The following is a 12,753-nucleotide window of genomic DNA, read 5'->3' as shown; positions in this document are numbered from 1 at the left end:
TATCCGATGCCCCGCGTCGATGAGCTCCTCGACCGGCTCGGGGAGGCCTGTTATATCACCACTTTAGATCTCACCAAAGGGTACTGGCAGATCCCCTTGGATCCCAGGTCCAAGGAGAAGACTGCGTTTGCCACCCCTTCAGGGTTATACCATTTCACCCGGATGCCTTTCGGCCTACATGGGGCCCCGGCAACCTTCCAGCGGTTGATGGACCAGGTGTTGCAACCACACACGAAATATGCGGTGGCCTACCTGGACGATGTGGTCATCTGTGGCAATAACTGGGAAGAGCATCTTAACCAAGTAGCGGCAGTCCTCCGGGACCTCCGCGCCGCTGGGCTGACGGCCAGCCCGAAAAAATGCCGAATCGGGCGGGAGGAAACCACTTACCTGGGGTACACCTTGGGCCGGGGACAGGTCCGCCCCCTCATCGGGAAGGTCCAAGCACTCCAGGAATGTCCGGTGCTGACCACGAAGAGGCAAGTACGTCAATTTTTGGGCTTAGCTAGTTATTACCGGCAGTTTGTACCCCACTTCGCAAGCATTACGGCCCCGCTAATGGAGCTCTTCACCAAGGACAGTCCCCGCCGGGTGCATTGGTCCAACGAGTGCGAGACGGCCTTTCGAACCATCAAAGAATGGCTGTGTAGCGATCCAATACTCTTCAGCCCCGACTTTCATCGTGACTTTATTGTCCAGACAGATGCCTCAGGCGTTGGGCTTGGGGTGGTCCTCTCGCAGGAGGTGGACGGGGAGGAACACCCGATTGTTTACCTCAGTCGGAAGCTGTTCCCCAGAGAACGGAACTACTCCGTTGTGGAGAAAGAGTCCTAGCCATTAAGTGGGCAGTCGATGCTCTCCGCTACTACCTCCTCGGGGCCCCCTTTATACTGGTTACAGATCACGCACCCCTGAAATGGCTCAATAAGATGAAGGACAATAATGCCAGGCTGATGCGATGGTATCTCGCTCTGCAGCTCTATGCCTTCACGATCCACCATTGGGCGGGACGAGACAACACCAATGCGGATTTCCTATCCCGCCTCGCAGAAGGTGAGGACGCCAGCTCCGAAGATCGGGAGCTGGATTTGAGGGGTGGGGTATGTAGGGAGCCAGGGTGGCTCCCCTCTGAACCAGAGGGTAAAGAGCCACCTTCTGAGCCTGAGTAGGCGGGGCCAGGCCAAGCTTCCGCCAATCCCCAGAAGGGGAAGGGTGGGACAGGAAGCACAAAGGGCGGGGCCCTCTGCCCAGTGAGGAAAGCACCAGGGAGGGAGACAGGCACAGGCTGCTGGCTGCTCCCTCGTGATCCTGCTACTGACCCAGGCGAAGCCCCGGGCAAGGAGGAGCCTGACCGGGGGGAAGGCCTGTGGCAGCCAGGGCTGCCGGCCGCTGAATACTCAGAGGACCTGGAGGGGCCTGACTGCAGCCCGGGCCAGCGTGAGTCCGATACCGAGGGGGAGAGCCAGTGGCCCGCAGCGGAATATTCGGACGAGATGGAGGGACTGGAGCTGCTCACCGCGGAATACTTGGACAAGACGGAAGGACCGGAGCTGCCCGCAGCGGAATACTCGGAAGAGATGGAGGGACAGGAGCTGCCCGAAGCGGAATACTCGGAAGAGATGGAGGGACAGGGGCTGCCCGCAGCGGAATACTCGGAAGAGATGGAGGGACCGGAGCGACCCGCCTAAGAGACCGGGTAGGAAGTAGCCCAGGGGCCGAACTACACCGTGGGGTGGGTGTGTTTGGTCAGCAGGAGTGGACTGCCCCGCTGACCCAGCGGCGGGACCTTCACCTCCCGCCACTGTCAGGGCCCTGGGCTGGAACGCAGTGGAGTTGGGTGGGCCTGTGTTCCCCTACCCCGGCACTCCCCTGCCTGAGGGGCACGCTACTGACTCTTGCCGGCGCTCCCCTGCCTGAGGGGTGCGCTACTGAATCTTGCTGGCGCTCCCCTGCCTGAGGGGCGTGCTATTGACTCTTGCCGGCGCTCCCCTGCCTGAGGGGCGCGCTATTGACTCTTGCCGGCGCTCCCCTGCCTGAGGGGCGCGCTACTGACTCCAGCCGGCACACCTTCCCGCTAATTCCCCAACGCCCGGGAGGTGGGGCCGAGGCCTGCCACGGAGACCATTGCTCTCCATCGCCCCTAGGGGCTCGGAGGACCGACCGACGCCTGTCACACTGACATTCTGTGAGACAAATGGTAAAAAGAATGAAGAAATGAGCAGAGCATACTCTACAGCTTTGTACCTCATGAGATTTTTCTCTTTAATGCGTGGGGACTTATCCCACTGCTTACAGCATTCGGCAAAATGGTCAAGTGAGAAACCTCTTGAAACAGGCTATTTTGTTTTCTGAAGCTGGGAAATATCAGCCAGTTGTTCCACTAATCAGTGAGGAGATTGGGGGGATGGATTTTTTTAAACAAAGGTCTTAGATTCTGTTTAACTTGCAGTGAGAGGCACACATGAAGGCCATTAAAGTAGCTAGCTAGCTAGTAAAAATGATGTTATTGATACTACTGGCTCTTTTCCACCTTCCTGCATTCTGGCCTCCTTTGCTTGGAATTGTGATATTATGAAATACAGCAGTCAAAATCCTTCCTCTAGATCCACTGGATTCTGTTTTATGATTTATTTTATTTAAAGACATTAGAAATAATTGCAGGAACAGAGGGAGAGACGCATCCTTTCAAGGTATCTTAATACTATACTCTAGGGTTTACCTATCTCTACTATTAAGGCACAAGGTGAAAATATACTGATTCTAACCAACCAAGGATTGCAGAAATCCCTTTAAAAGTGTATAATCGTCAGACTTTTAGTGGTGGTATAAATTGAACTTGTACGTGATGTAAAAAGACCAATCAGATATGTGTATTTACTGTACATTCTAAATATGGATTTAGTACACAGGTAGCCAGTCAGAAAACACACAGTCTGTCCAGAATCTGAAAGCTTTTTCATAAGTAAGGAAATTCATGAGCCGGTATATATTCATCAGACAATATGTGGGAAATCTAAGGCATCTTGAGAAAAAGTGCCTACTCTCAATTTATTCCATTCTCCTCTAATCTGTGCTGTTTAAGGTCCTTTCTCACACTCCCAGATCCTTGGAAAGCTTGGGCTGGATTTTAAATAGCCCTTAATATGTTTTTCTGTCTGCTATTGTATAGGTGAGACTCCTTTGAAATGTACAAAACTTGACAGCAGACAACACTAAAATTGAGAACAGATTTTAAAAAAAAAATCCATATCAGTTTAAATTTGACTTAAAGCAGAAAAACTACCTTTTAATTATAGTAACGATTAGATAAGTGACGATGCAAAAACAGGTTTCCTCTAGGGCAACTGAATTGTTCCATGTGTGTATTCAGAGTAATATCTATTTATTTTTCTGACAAAAATAAGTTTTGCCTACTCATCATTCCTATCTCACATGAACTTTTGTGAGGCTAAATTTGCTAATGTATAGAAAGCACTCTGAGATGTTCAGATTGAAGTTTCTATATAAGGACAAAATATGATTATCATCGTTATTATTTTATTACTTTTTTACTCCTGCTAGCACAATTTTGGGTGGTCAAGCTGCATTCTGTTGTGGTTCATACATCATTAATAGAAATGGTTATTAAGGGACTGATCTAAATCCCATTTAATGTAGTGCAAAGATTCCTATTAGGTTCAATGAGAATTGGGCCCTAGAGCCCTGATTTTGCAATGAGCTCTACATAAATGCACATACAGATCTTATTGCAGGCTCAAATTCTCACTGAATTCTGACTACAAAAGCTTTTACTGATGGTTCTAATGCATGAGTCTGAAAGAATTCAGCTTTATTCTCATACTCAAAATTAAGTTTGCAGTCAAATCAATGTATGTCACATCCAAAGGTTTCATATAATAAAATAATGTAAAATTAACATATAATTTTTAAAATTATGCTTGTAAAGATAGGGTATTGTGGATGTGGCATGACATACTGAAGTGGTTGGTTACCATACTGTATAGTCCCAGAGTATGCAGTCATAAGGTAATAATTACATGGTATGGAAGATTTTTCAGCCAAGCAGATAATATTTTTCATAGAAACCATTTTTTAAAATCTGAATGATAAAGGAGTGTTCTTATGCTGATTGCATAATGAGGCTTATTAAAATAATTGGGAGAAGAGCTACTGTACAAATATCTGGACAGATGTACCCTGGAAAGTATTTCGGAGTGAAGTTTCCATTAAGACACTTCATAATGAAAGCGCAAGCCAGTACTTGCTAAGATGTTTAAAATAAGAATAAACTTTGTGCGGGAGGGAAGTGTCTTGACAGCATATTGCACAAATATTGTATATACATCATAATTCTTCTAAACTTAAATCTAAGCGATTTCATTCTGGCTGTTACAAAATAAAAAAGTAAAGTATTTGCATATACGATCAAGATACAAAAGGAGCACTTAAAGACCTAAAGTCATTGCGGAGAAACTAAATGAATTCTTTGCTTCAGTCTTCACGGCTGAGGATGTTAGGGAGATTCCCAAACCTGAGCTGTCCTTTGTAGGAGACAAATCTGAGGAATTGTCACAGATTGAAGTGTCATTAGAGGAAGTTTTGGAATTAATTGATAAACCTAACAGTAACAAGTCACCGGGACCAGATGGCATTCACCCTAGAGTTCTGAAAGAACTCAAATGTGAAATTGCAGAACTATTAACTATGGTTTGTAACCTGTCCTTTAAATCAGCTTCTGTACCCAATGACTGGAAGATAGCTAATATAATGCCAATATTTAAAAAGGGCTCTAGAGGTGATCCCAGCAATTACAGACCGGTAAGTCTAACGTCAGTACTGGGCAAATTAGTTGAAACAATAGTGAAGAATAAAATTGTCAGACACACAGAAGAACATAAGTTTTTGGGCAAAAGTCAACATGGTTTCTGTAAAGCGAAATCATGTCTTACTAATCTATTGGAGTTCTTTGAAGGGGTCAACAAACATGTGGACAAGGGGAATCTAGTGGACATAGTATACTTAGATTTCCAGAAAGCCTTTGACAAAGTCCCTCACCAAAGGCTCTTATGCAAATTAAGTTGTCATGGGATAAGTCAGAAGATCCTTTCATGGGCTGAGAACTGGTTAAAAGACAGGGAACAAAGGGTAGGAATAAATGGTAAATTTTCAGAATGGGGAGGGGTAACTAGTGGTGTTCCCCAAGGGTCAGTTCTAGGAGCAATCCTATTCAACTTATTCATAAATGATCTGGAGAAAGGGGTAAGCAGGGAGGTGGCAAAGTTTGCAGACGATACTAAACTGTTCAAGATAGTTAAGACCAAAGCAGACTGTGAAGAACTTCAAAAAGATCTCACAAAACTAAGTGATTGGGCAACAAAATGGCAAATAAAATGTAATGTGGATAAATGTAAAGTTATGCATATTGGAAAAAATAACCCCAACTATACATACAATATGATGGGGGCTAATTTTGCTACAGCTAATCAGGAAAGAGATCTTGGAGTCATCTTGGATAGTTCTCTGAAGACGTCCACACAGTGTGCAGCGTCAGTGAAAAAAGCAAACAGGATGTCAGGAATCATTAAAAAGGGGATAGAGTAGCATTTCCCAAACTTTTTTTGGCCACGGAACACTTTTTAGTCTGTTATGGAACACTCATATTATTATTTTGTAGTCATGTGGTTTTCAAATAAAAAATTGTGTTATTTATGCTCAAATATATTTCATTTTATAAAACAAAGCAAAAATACAAATTTAAAACAACTTGAACTAACAATTTCTAACTTGAAAGCGCGTATAAAGTAGTACAAAAATCAAGTGCAAGAGTCAAAATTAAATTCTAGATTCTTTCACGGAACACCTATTCACATCTTACAGAACACCAGTGTTCCGCGGAACACAGTTTGGGAAACTCTGGGATAGAGAATAAGACGGAAAGTATCTTATTTCCCTTATATAAATCCATGGTACGCCCACATCTTGAATACTGCATACAGATATGGTCTCCTCATCTCAAAAAAAGATGTACTGGCATTAGAAAAGGTTTAGAGAAGGGCCACTAAAATGATTAGTGGTTTGGAACGGGTCTGTAGTGAGGCGGTGTGGTTCCCTGCCACCCTGGAGAGAGACGAGTCCCTCCAGACACCAGAATGGGCGGAACCAGGGAACTCTGAGCCCGCCCCCCAAAGGGTCAGGCACTGGCCCAGAAGTAGAAAGGCCCGACCTCAGGGCTCAGTGGGGAAGCAGCCGCTGGGGAGGCCAGATGCCTCCAGCTTAGCTCGTGAGTGGGAAAGCCCAGTGGTCTGCGGAAGACCTCAGAACTGGCCAGTCCTGCCCCGCGCCAGCTACCTGGAGGAGTTGCCAAGCCTGCCCCACACCAGGTACCCAGAGGAGGTGCTGAGCCTACCCCATGCCAGCTACCCGGAGAGGGTGCCGAGCCTGCCCTGCGCCAGCTACCAGAAGGAGTTGCTGAGTCTACCCCTGGCCAGCTATCCCGAGGAACCCATGGTGCTGGACCCCCGCGGAGGACACCACCCTGACCCAGATACCTCAAGAGGGGGAGTCTGGAAGTAGCCTGGGGGCAGCTGACCCTAGTCTGGCTGCAGCACTGCCAGAACCCATGTCAGTGTGTTGCGGCCAGGATCCCCATTGACTCAGCAGCAGGTCTTCTGCCACTGCTAGGGCCCTGGGCTAGGACGCAGTGGAGTGGGAGGGCCTGCGTCCCCCCTGCCACCCTACTTGTGGGTGGCAGTCTCCCCCTCTCCCAGGCCCTTTGGAACTTAGGGCCTGGGCTCACTGTTACTATACTCATAGAATATCAGGGTTGGAAGGGACCTCAGGAGGTCATCTAGTCCAACCCCCTGCTCAAAGCAGGACCAATCCCCAACTAAATCATCCCAGTCAGGGCTTTGTCAAGCTTGACCTTAAAAACTTCTAAGGAAGGTGTCAAGGTTCCTCCCCCACTCTGAACTCTAGGGTACAGATGTGGGGACCTGCATGAAACCTCCTAAGCTTACTTTCACCAGCTTAGGTTAAAACTTCCCCAAGGTACAAATTAATTTTATCCTTTGTCCCTGGATCTCCACTGCCACCACCAAACTCTAACTGGGTTTACTGGGAAACGTAGTTTGGACACGTCTTTCCCCCCAAAATCCTCCCAAGCCTTGCACCCCACTTTCTGGGTAAGGTTTGGTAAAAATCCTCACCAATTTGCATAGGTGACCACAGACCCAAACCCTTGGATCTGAGAACAATGAAAAAGCATTCAGTTTTCTTACAAGAAGACTTTTAATAGAAGTAAAGAAATCCCCTCTGTAAAATCAGGATGGTAGATACCTTACAGGGTAATTAGATTCAAAACATAGAGAATCCCTCTAGGCAAAACCTTAAGTTACAAAAAAGACACACAGACAGGAATAGTCATTCTATTCAGCACAGTTCCTTTCTCAGCCATTTAAAGAAATCATAATCTAACACATACCTAGCTAGATTACTTACTAAAAGTTCTAAGACTCCATTCCTGTTCTATCCCTGGCAAAAGCAGCATACAGACACAGACCCTTTTTTTTCTCCCTCCTCCCAGCTTTTGAAAGTATCTTGTCTCCCCATTGGTCATTTTGGTCAGGTGCCAGTGACGTTACCTTTAGCTTCTTAACCCTTTACAGGTGAGAGGATTTTTCCTCTGGCCAGGAGGGATTTTAAAGGGGTTTACCCTTCCCTTTATATTTATGACTGAAGGAGAGTCCACCACCTCCCTAGGTAACGCATTCCAGTGTTTCACCACCCTCCAAGTGAAAAAGTTTTTCCTAATATCCAACCTAAATCTCCCCCACTGCAACTTGAGACCATTACTCCTCATTCTGTCATCTGCTACCACTGAGAACAGTCTAGATCCATCCTCTTTGGAACCCCCTTTCAGGTAGTTGAAAGCAGCTATCAAATACCCGCTCATTCTTCTCTTATGCAGACTAAACAATCCCAGTTCCCTCAGCCTCTCCTCATAAGTCATGTGTTCCAGTCCCCTAATCATTTTTGTTGCCTTCTGTTGGACGTTTTCCAATTTTTCCACATCCTTCTTATACAGTTGTTGCTCAGCCCCTGCCTGAGGGCCTGAGCACCTGACTCACCAGAGCCCCAGCCTGACCCAGGGCCTGGGTCACTGTGTTTATTTGTACCTGCACCAAGACCATAGAGGAAGACTCCCACGGCTGGACTAATTCCCTACAAGAGCTTTTCCCAAAGGGAGTGAGGAGGTGTGGTTCCTTGCCACCCAGGAGAGAGCTGAGCCAGGCTAGCCTTTGTAGGTGTTTGTCTCACCTACAAGATATCTATCAAGTATTCTTACAACTACAGTACCCACCTGCTGAAGTGAAGAAACAGACTGACAGAGCCGAAGAGTACCAGAAGTAACCTACTACAGGACAGGCCCAACAAAGAAAATAACAGAACTCCACTAGCCATCACCTTCAGCCCCCAACTAAAACCTCTCCAACGCATTATCAAGGATCTACAACCTATCCTGAAGGACGACCCATCACTCTCACAGATCTTGGGAGACAGGCCAGTCCTTGCTTACAGACAGCTCCCCAACCTGAAGCAAATACTCACCAGCAACCACACAACAAAAACACTAACCCAGGAACCTATCCTTGCAACAAAGCCCATTGCCAACTGTGTCCACATATCTCTTCAGGGGACACCATCATAGGGCCTAATCACATCAGCCACACAATCAGAGGCTCATTCACCTGCACATCTACCACTGTGATCATAGAATCATAGAATATCAGGGTTGGAAGGGACCTCAGGAGGTCCCACAGTATTCTTGCCAGCAAGTTAAAGAAGTATGGGCTGGATGAATGAACTATAAGGTGGATAGAAAGTTGGCTAGATTGTCGGGCTCAACAGATAGTGATCAATGGCTCCATGTCTAGTTGGCAGCCGGTGATATATGCCATCATGTGCCAGCAGTGCCCCTCTGCCATGTACATTGGCCAAACCGGACAGTCTCTACGTAAAAGAATAAATGAACCCAAATCAGACAACAAGAATTATAACATTCAAAAACCAGTCGAGAACACTTCAATCTCTCTGTTCACTCGATTACAGACCTAAACGTTGCAATTCTTCAACAAAAAAACTTCAAAAACAGACTCCAATGAGAGACTGCTGAATTGGAATTAATTTGAAAACTAGATACAATTAACTTAGGCTTGAATAAAGACTGGGAGTGAATGTGTCATTACACAAAGTAAAACTATTTCCCCATGTTTATTTTCCCGCCCTACTGTTCCTCACACGTTCTTGTCAACTACTGGAAAAGACCCACCTTGATTATAACTACAAAAGGTTTTTTTTCTCTCCTGCTGGTAATAGCTCACCTTACCTGATCACTCTCGTTACAGTGTGTATGGTAACACCCATTGTTTCATGTTCTCAGTGTATATAAAATCTCCCCACTGTATTTTCCACTGCGTGCATCTGATGAAGTGAGCTGTAACTTATGAAAGCTTATGCTCAAATAAATTTGTTAATCTCTAAGGTGCCACAAGTCCTCCTTTTCTTTTTGCGGATACAGACTAACATGGCTGCTACTCTGAATCCTATCCCACCAGTACTCTTCCTTGTAATCCATCGCTACCAAGATTACTAACATTCCAGACTGATAAACAGCTTTCAAACAGCCGCCATTTAAAGAAAAAAAAAGTCAAAAATGTCTCCTCCTTTTACCCCAAATGTGAAATTCCCTCCCATCTCCATATTACTTTGACCCAAGATCCAGGATAGATATTCATTAATATATGGTTCTATAATTTATCACATGGCTGCAGAAAATATGTTGTTTAATATATGGGATATTATTACATGATCAATAGCATATCATTTCTATAAACCAATATAGTGAGAATATCCATATGATGAACTCTGTATTTAGTTCCTTATCCTGGTCCCCTTCAAGTTCATGATTTATTTACATTGACTTAATTGTTGCCCTTGGGCCCTGATTCTGTACACACACTTACACATGTGAGCAACTTTATGCATATAAATACTCCCATTGGCTTTAATAAAGCTGCTCATGTGAATAAAGTTATGTTTTTGCAGGTTCAGGGGCTTGTTTTGAACCTGTATTAATCCTCACCTGCTCTTTGCTCATTGGTTTATATCATATAGGCCTATATTTTATATTCCACACTTTAGAATATATTTTAGACAGCTGCCGTGTCAAAAAAATATATACATATATATTTTAAAAAGTGTCAAATGTTTCTTTCTCCTCAAATATGCAAACTTTCTCCCTTAAATTACAGTGATCCAAGATGACAAATTGCAATCCTGTATTAGTGGCATTTGCATTATTACTGAAGAGATGGAAATGTCCTCTTTGTAATGGTGTAAAGGCAAGGATGATTTTGTGGTTAAGGCATCACACTGCACCTTAAAAGACCTGAGTTCAGTTCCTGGCTTTTCCAAAGACATCTCGTGTGACCTTCTAAAAGTCACTTGGGCTTGTCTACATGAACATTTAGTTCTCGACAAGATGCAATGTGAATCTCCCCCACACCACCCTGCCATGCACTAACTGTCCATATGAACATTGCTGTCATGTAGTAATGGATCATTAGTTCATTTTGGTCTAGTCCTATGTCAAAGAGGACTAGATCAAAGCAAACTAACAAACTGTTAATGTTCATCAGCAGGGTCCACACAGATAGTTTAGTTGGCAAACTAGTGCAGAATAAATTCACACCTCAGCTTGCTGCAAACTAATTGTTTGTGTAAACAAGCCCTTAATTTCTCTGCCCTCCAGATTGTCCTATTTATACTCAAAAGTCTCTTACAACTTGCTGAAGAAGGATGATCTTGTGGTTAAAGGACTACGGTGGGAGTTGAGAGAATTGGGTTCAGTTACCAGCTCTGCCACAGACTTCCGATGTGAGCTTCAGCAAGTTATTGAATTTCTCCTTGGTTCCCCATCTATAAAATGGGGATAATACTTCCTTCCTCTTACCCTTTGCCTGTCTTGCCTGTTTAGAGCATAAGCTGTTTGCAGCAGGGACTGTTTGTTATTATGTGTATATGCGCAGGCACTTCCTAACAAAATGGGGGTTCTAGGAACTTCTGTCATATTAATAATAAAATTAGTTACTTCTATTAGATTGCAAGATACTTAATCTTAAAATCTAGAAAAGCTATTTAAGATAGTTTTTAAAAGTATTAAAATGAATGCTATTTGCCCATCTAAGTCTGCTACCATAAAACTAATGGTAATAAGGAACTTGGGCTTCTTGGGGAGAGGTAATAGATTATAATTATTAATTATAATAATAATTAATAAAAATCAACATGCCAAAATTTTAAAATTACTTTTTCATATAAACAAAATATGTGATGATGTATGTTTTTATATTTTGTGTTGTCATCTGCATAATTGACTCCTGGCTTCACTATTTGTGGGGATAGAACTATGCCAAATTTTTACCAATAAAAACCTTTATACCACCACACACCATCATGGAATCTTTGCTACTTTGTAATAATTAAATCTTTTAATGTAAATATCTGACAAGAGAATCAAGAATGGTAGGTGTATCATTTCCTTTTTGACTATATATCTGTATTTAAACTGAACTATGTCTTATTTTATATTTTTCCAGCAGTACATTACACAGTATCTAGCCTTGGAGGGTTTTTTTTCCACATGCACACGTTTCAAGAGAGGTTACAAAAATACATGAACAAGCCCCATGAAGAGAACAATGGGATTTTGAAAATATCTGATTTTCTTTTTTTATGTAAAGGAAGCCTTTACTTTGGGAATGTCTACATTTCAACTTAGTAGTAGGCTAGAGGAAAATACCTTCTATTAATTTAATTTAGTTCTTCATGAAAGTTGCTGTTATATTAGTGAGATTATAGTAAGATTATATTAGTAAGATTATAAATTTATCATGTGTCCCCGTTTCCTTTTTGCTGAGAAATTGCAAAGCAAAGCTAGAATACAATGAAATCCACTTTTGTTTGTCCTGTTAAGACATACATGTGTGTATGAGTAGTAGATACTTGTGCTTAAAGTTAAACATGTGCATAAGTCTTTGCAACATCAGGGCCTCAGATTGCAGGATAGGTGTTTCCTCCTCTTGTGCATATGGTACATACATGTGCAGATTTAAAAGTCTCATGTATTGCTGCTCTTATTTCAGGTAATAATTGCCCTAGCAGAGAAACATCGATCTCACATTCCCTACAGGAACTCTATGATGACTTCGGTGCTCAGAGACAGCCTGGGAGGAAACTGCATGACCACCATGATTGCAACACTCTCTTTAGACAAAAGAAACATAGATGTATGTCATCCCTTTCTGAATTTGTTAATGTTTTCTTTTCATGTGTGTATGCTTAAATTTCTGACACGCTAAAGTTTTGAAAATCTTTCTTGCCAATGCCTCCAATGTGCAATCTTGTCAATGGAAATTGCAATATGATAGACTAAAATCATCACTTATGTCCACTACATAAGCGATCTATGTGTAACTGACTTCACATTTCAAAGCCAAATTCTAATCTATTATGTGGGTGAATGTAACCTGTCTATAATATTATAGTACCCTTGACAGATCTTACAAGATATGCAGCAGTATTAAACATTAGCTGGGTTCAGAATCAGGCTCTAATGTATCCTTTATTAATTGTGTTATTCTTTAAGTAATCTCAGATGAGGGGGAACAGTTATAGAGGAGATATGCCTAGTGA

The 12,753-nt window shown here is 43.3% G+C and overlaps 1 protein-coding gene across 1 annotated transcript in view; it reads left to right on the top strand.

Annotated features, from left to right (window-relative positions):
- Positions 1-12,753, top strand: part of KIF6 (kinesin family member 6) — a 294,225-nt gene that overhangs the window by 97,701 nt on the left and 183,771 nt on the right. The window contains exon 8 of the mRNA XM_084623973.1: positions 12,204-12,347. Coding sequence (XP_084480099.1) covers positions 12,204-12,347 — 144 coding nt within the window. The remainder of the gene's footprint in view (positions 1-12,203; positions 12,348-12,753) is intronic.

This window comes from Lepidochelys olivacea (genome assembly GCF_965140295.1).
Source record: "Lepidochelys olivacea isolate rLepOli2 genome assembly, chromosome: 3".
NCBI lineage: Eukaryota > Metazoa > Chordata > Testudines > Cheloniidae > Lepidochelys > Lepidochelys olivacea.
Note: the sequence above shows the minus strand (reverse complement) of the source record. Positions and strands in the feature narration are given on the sequence as shown.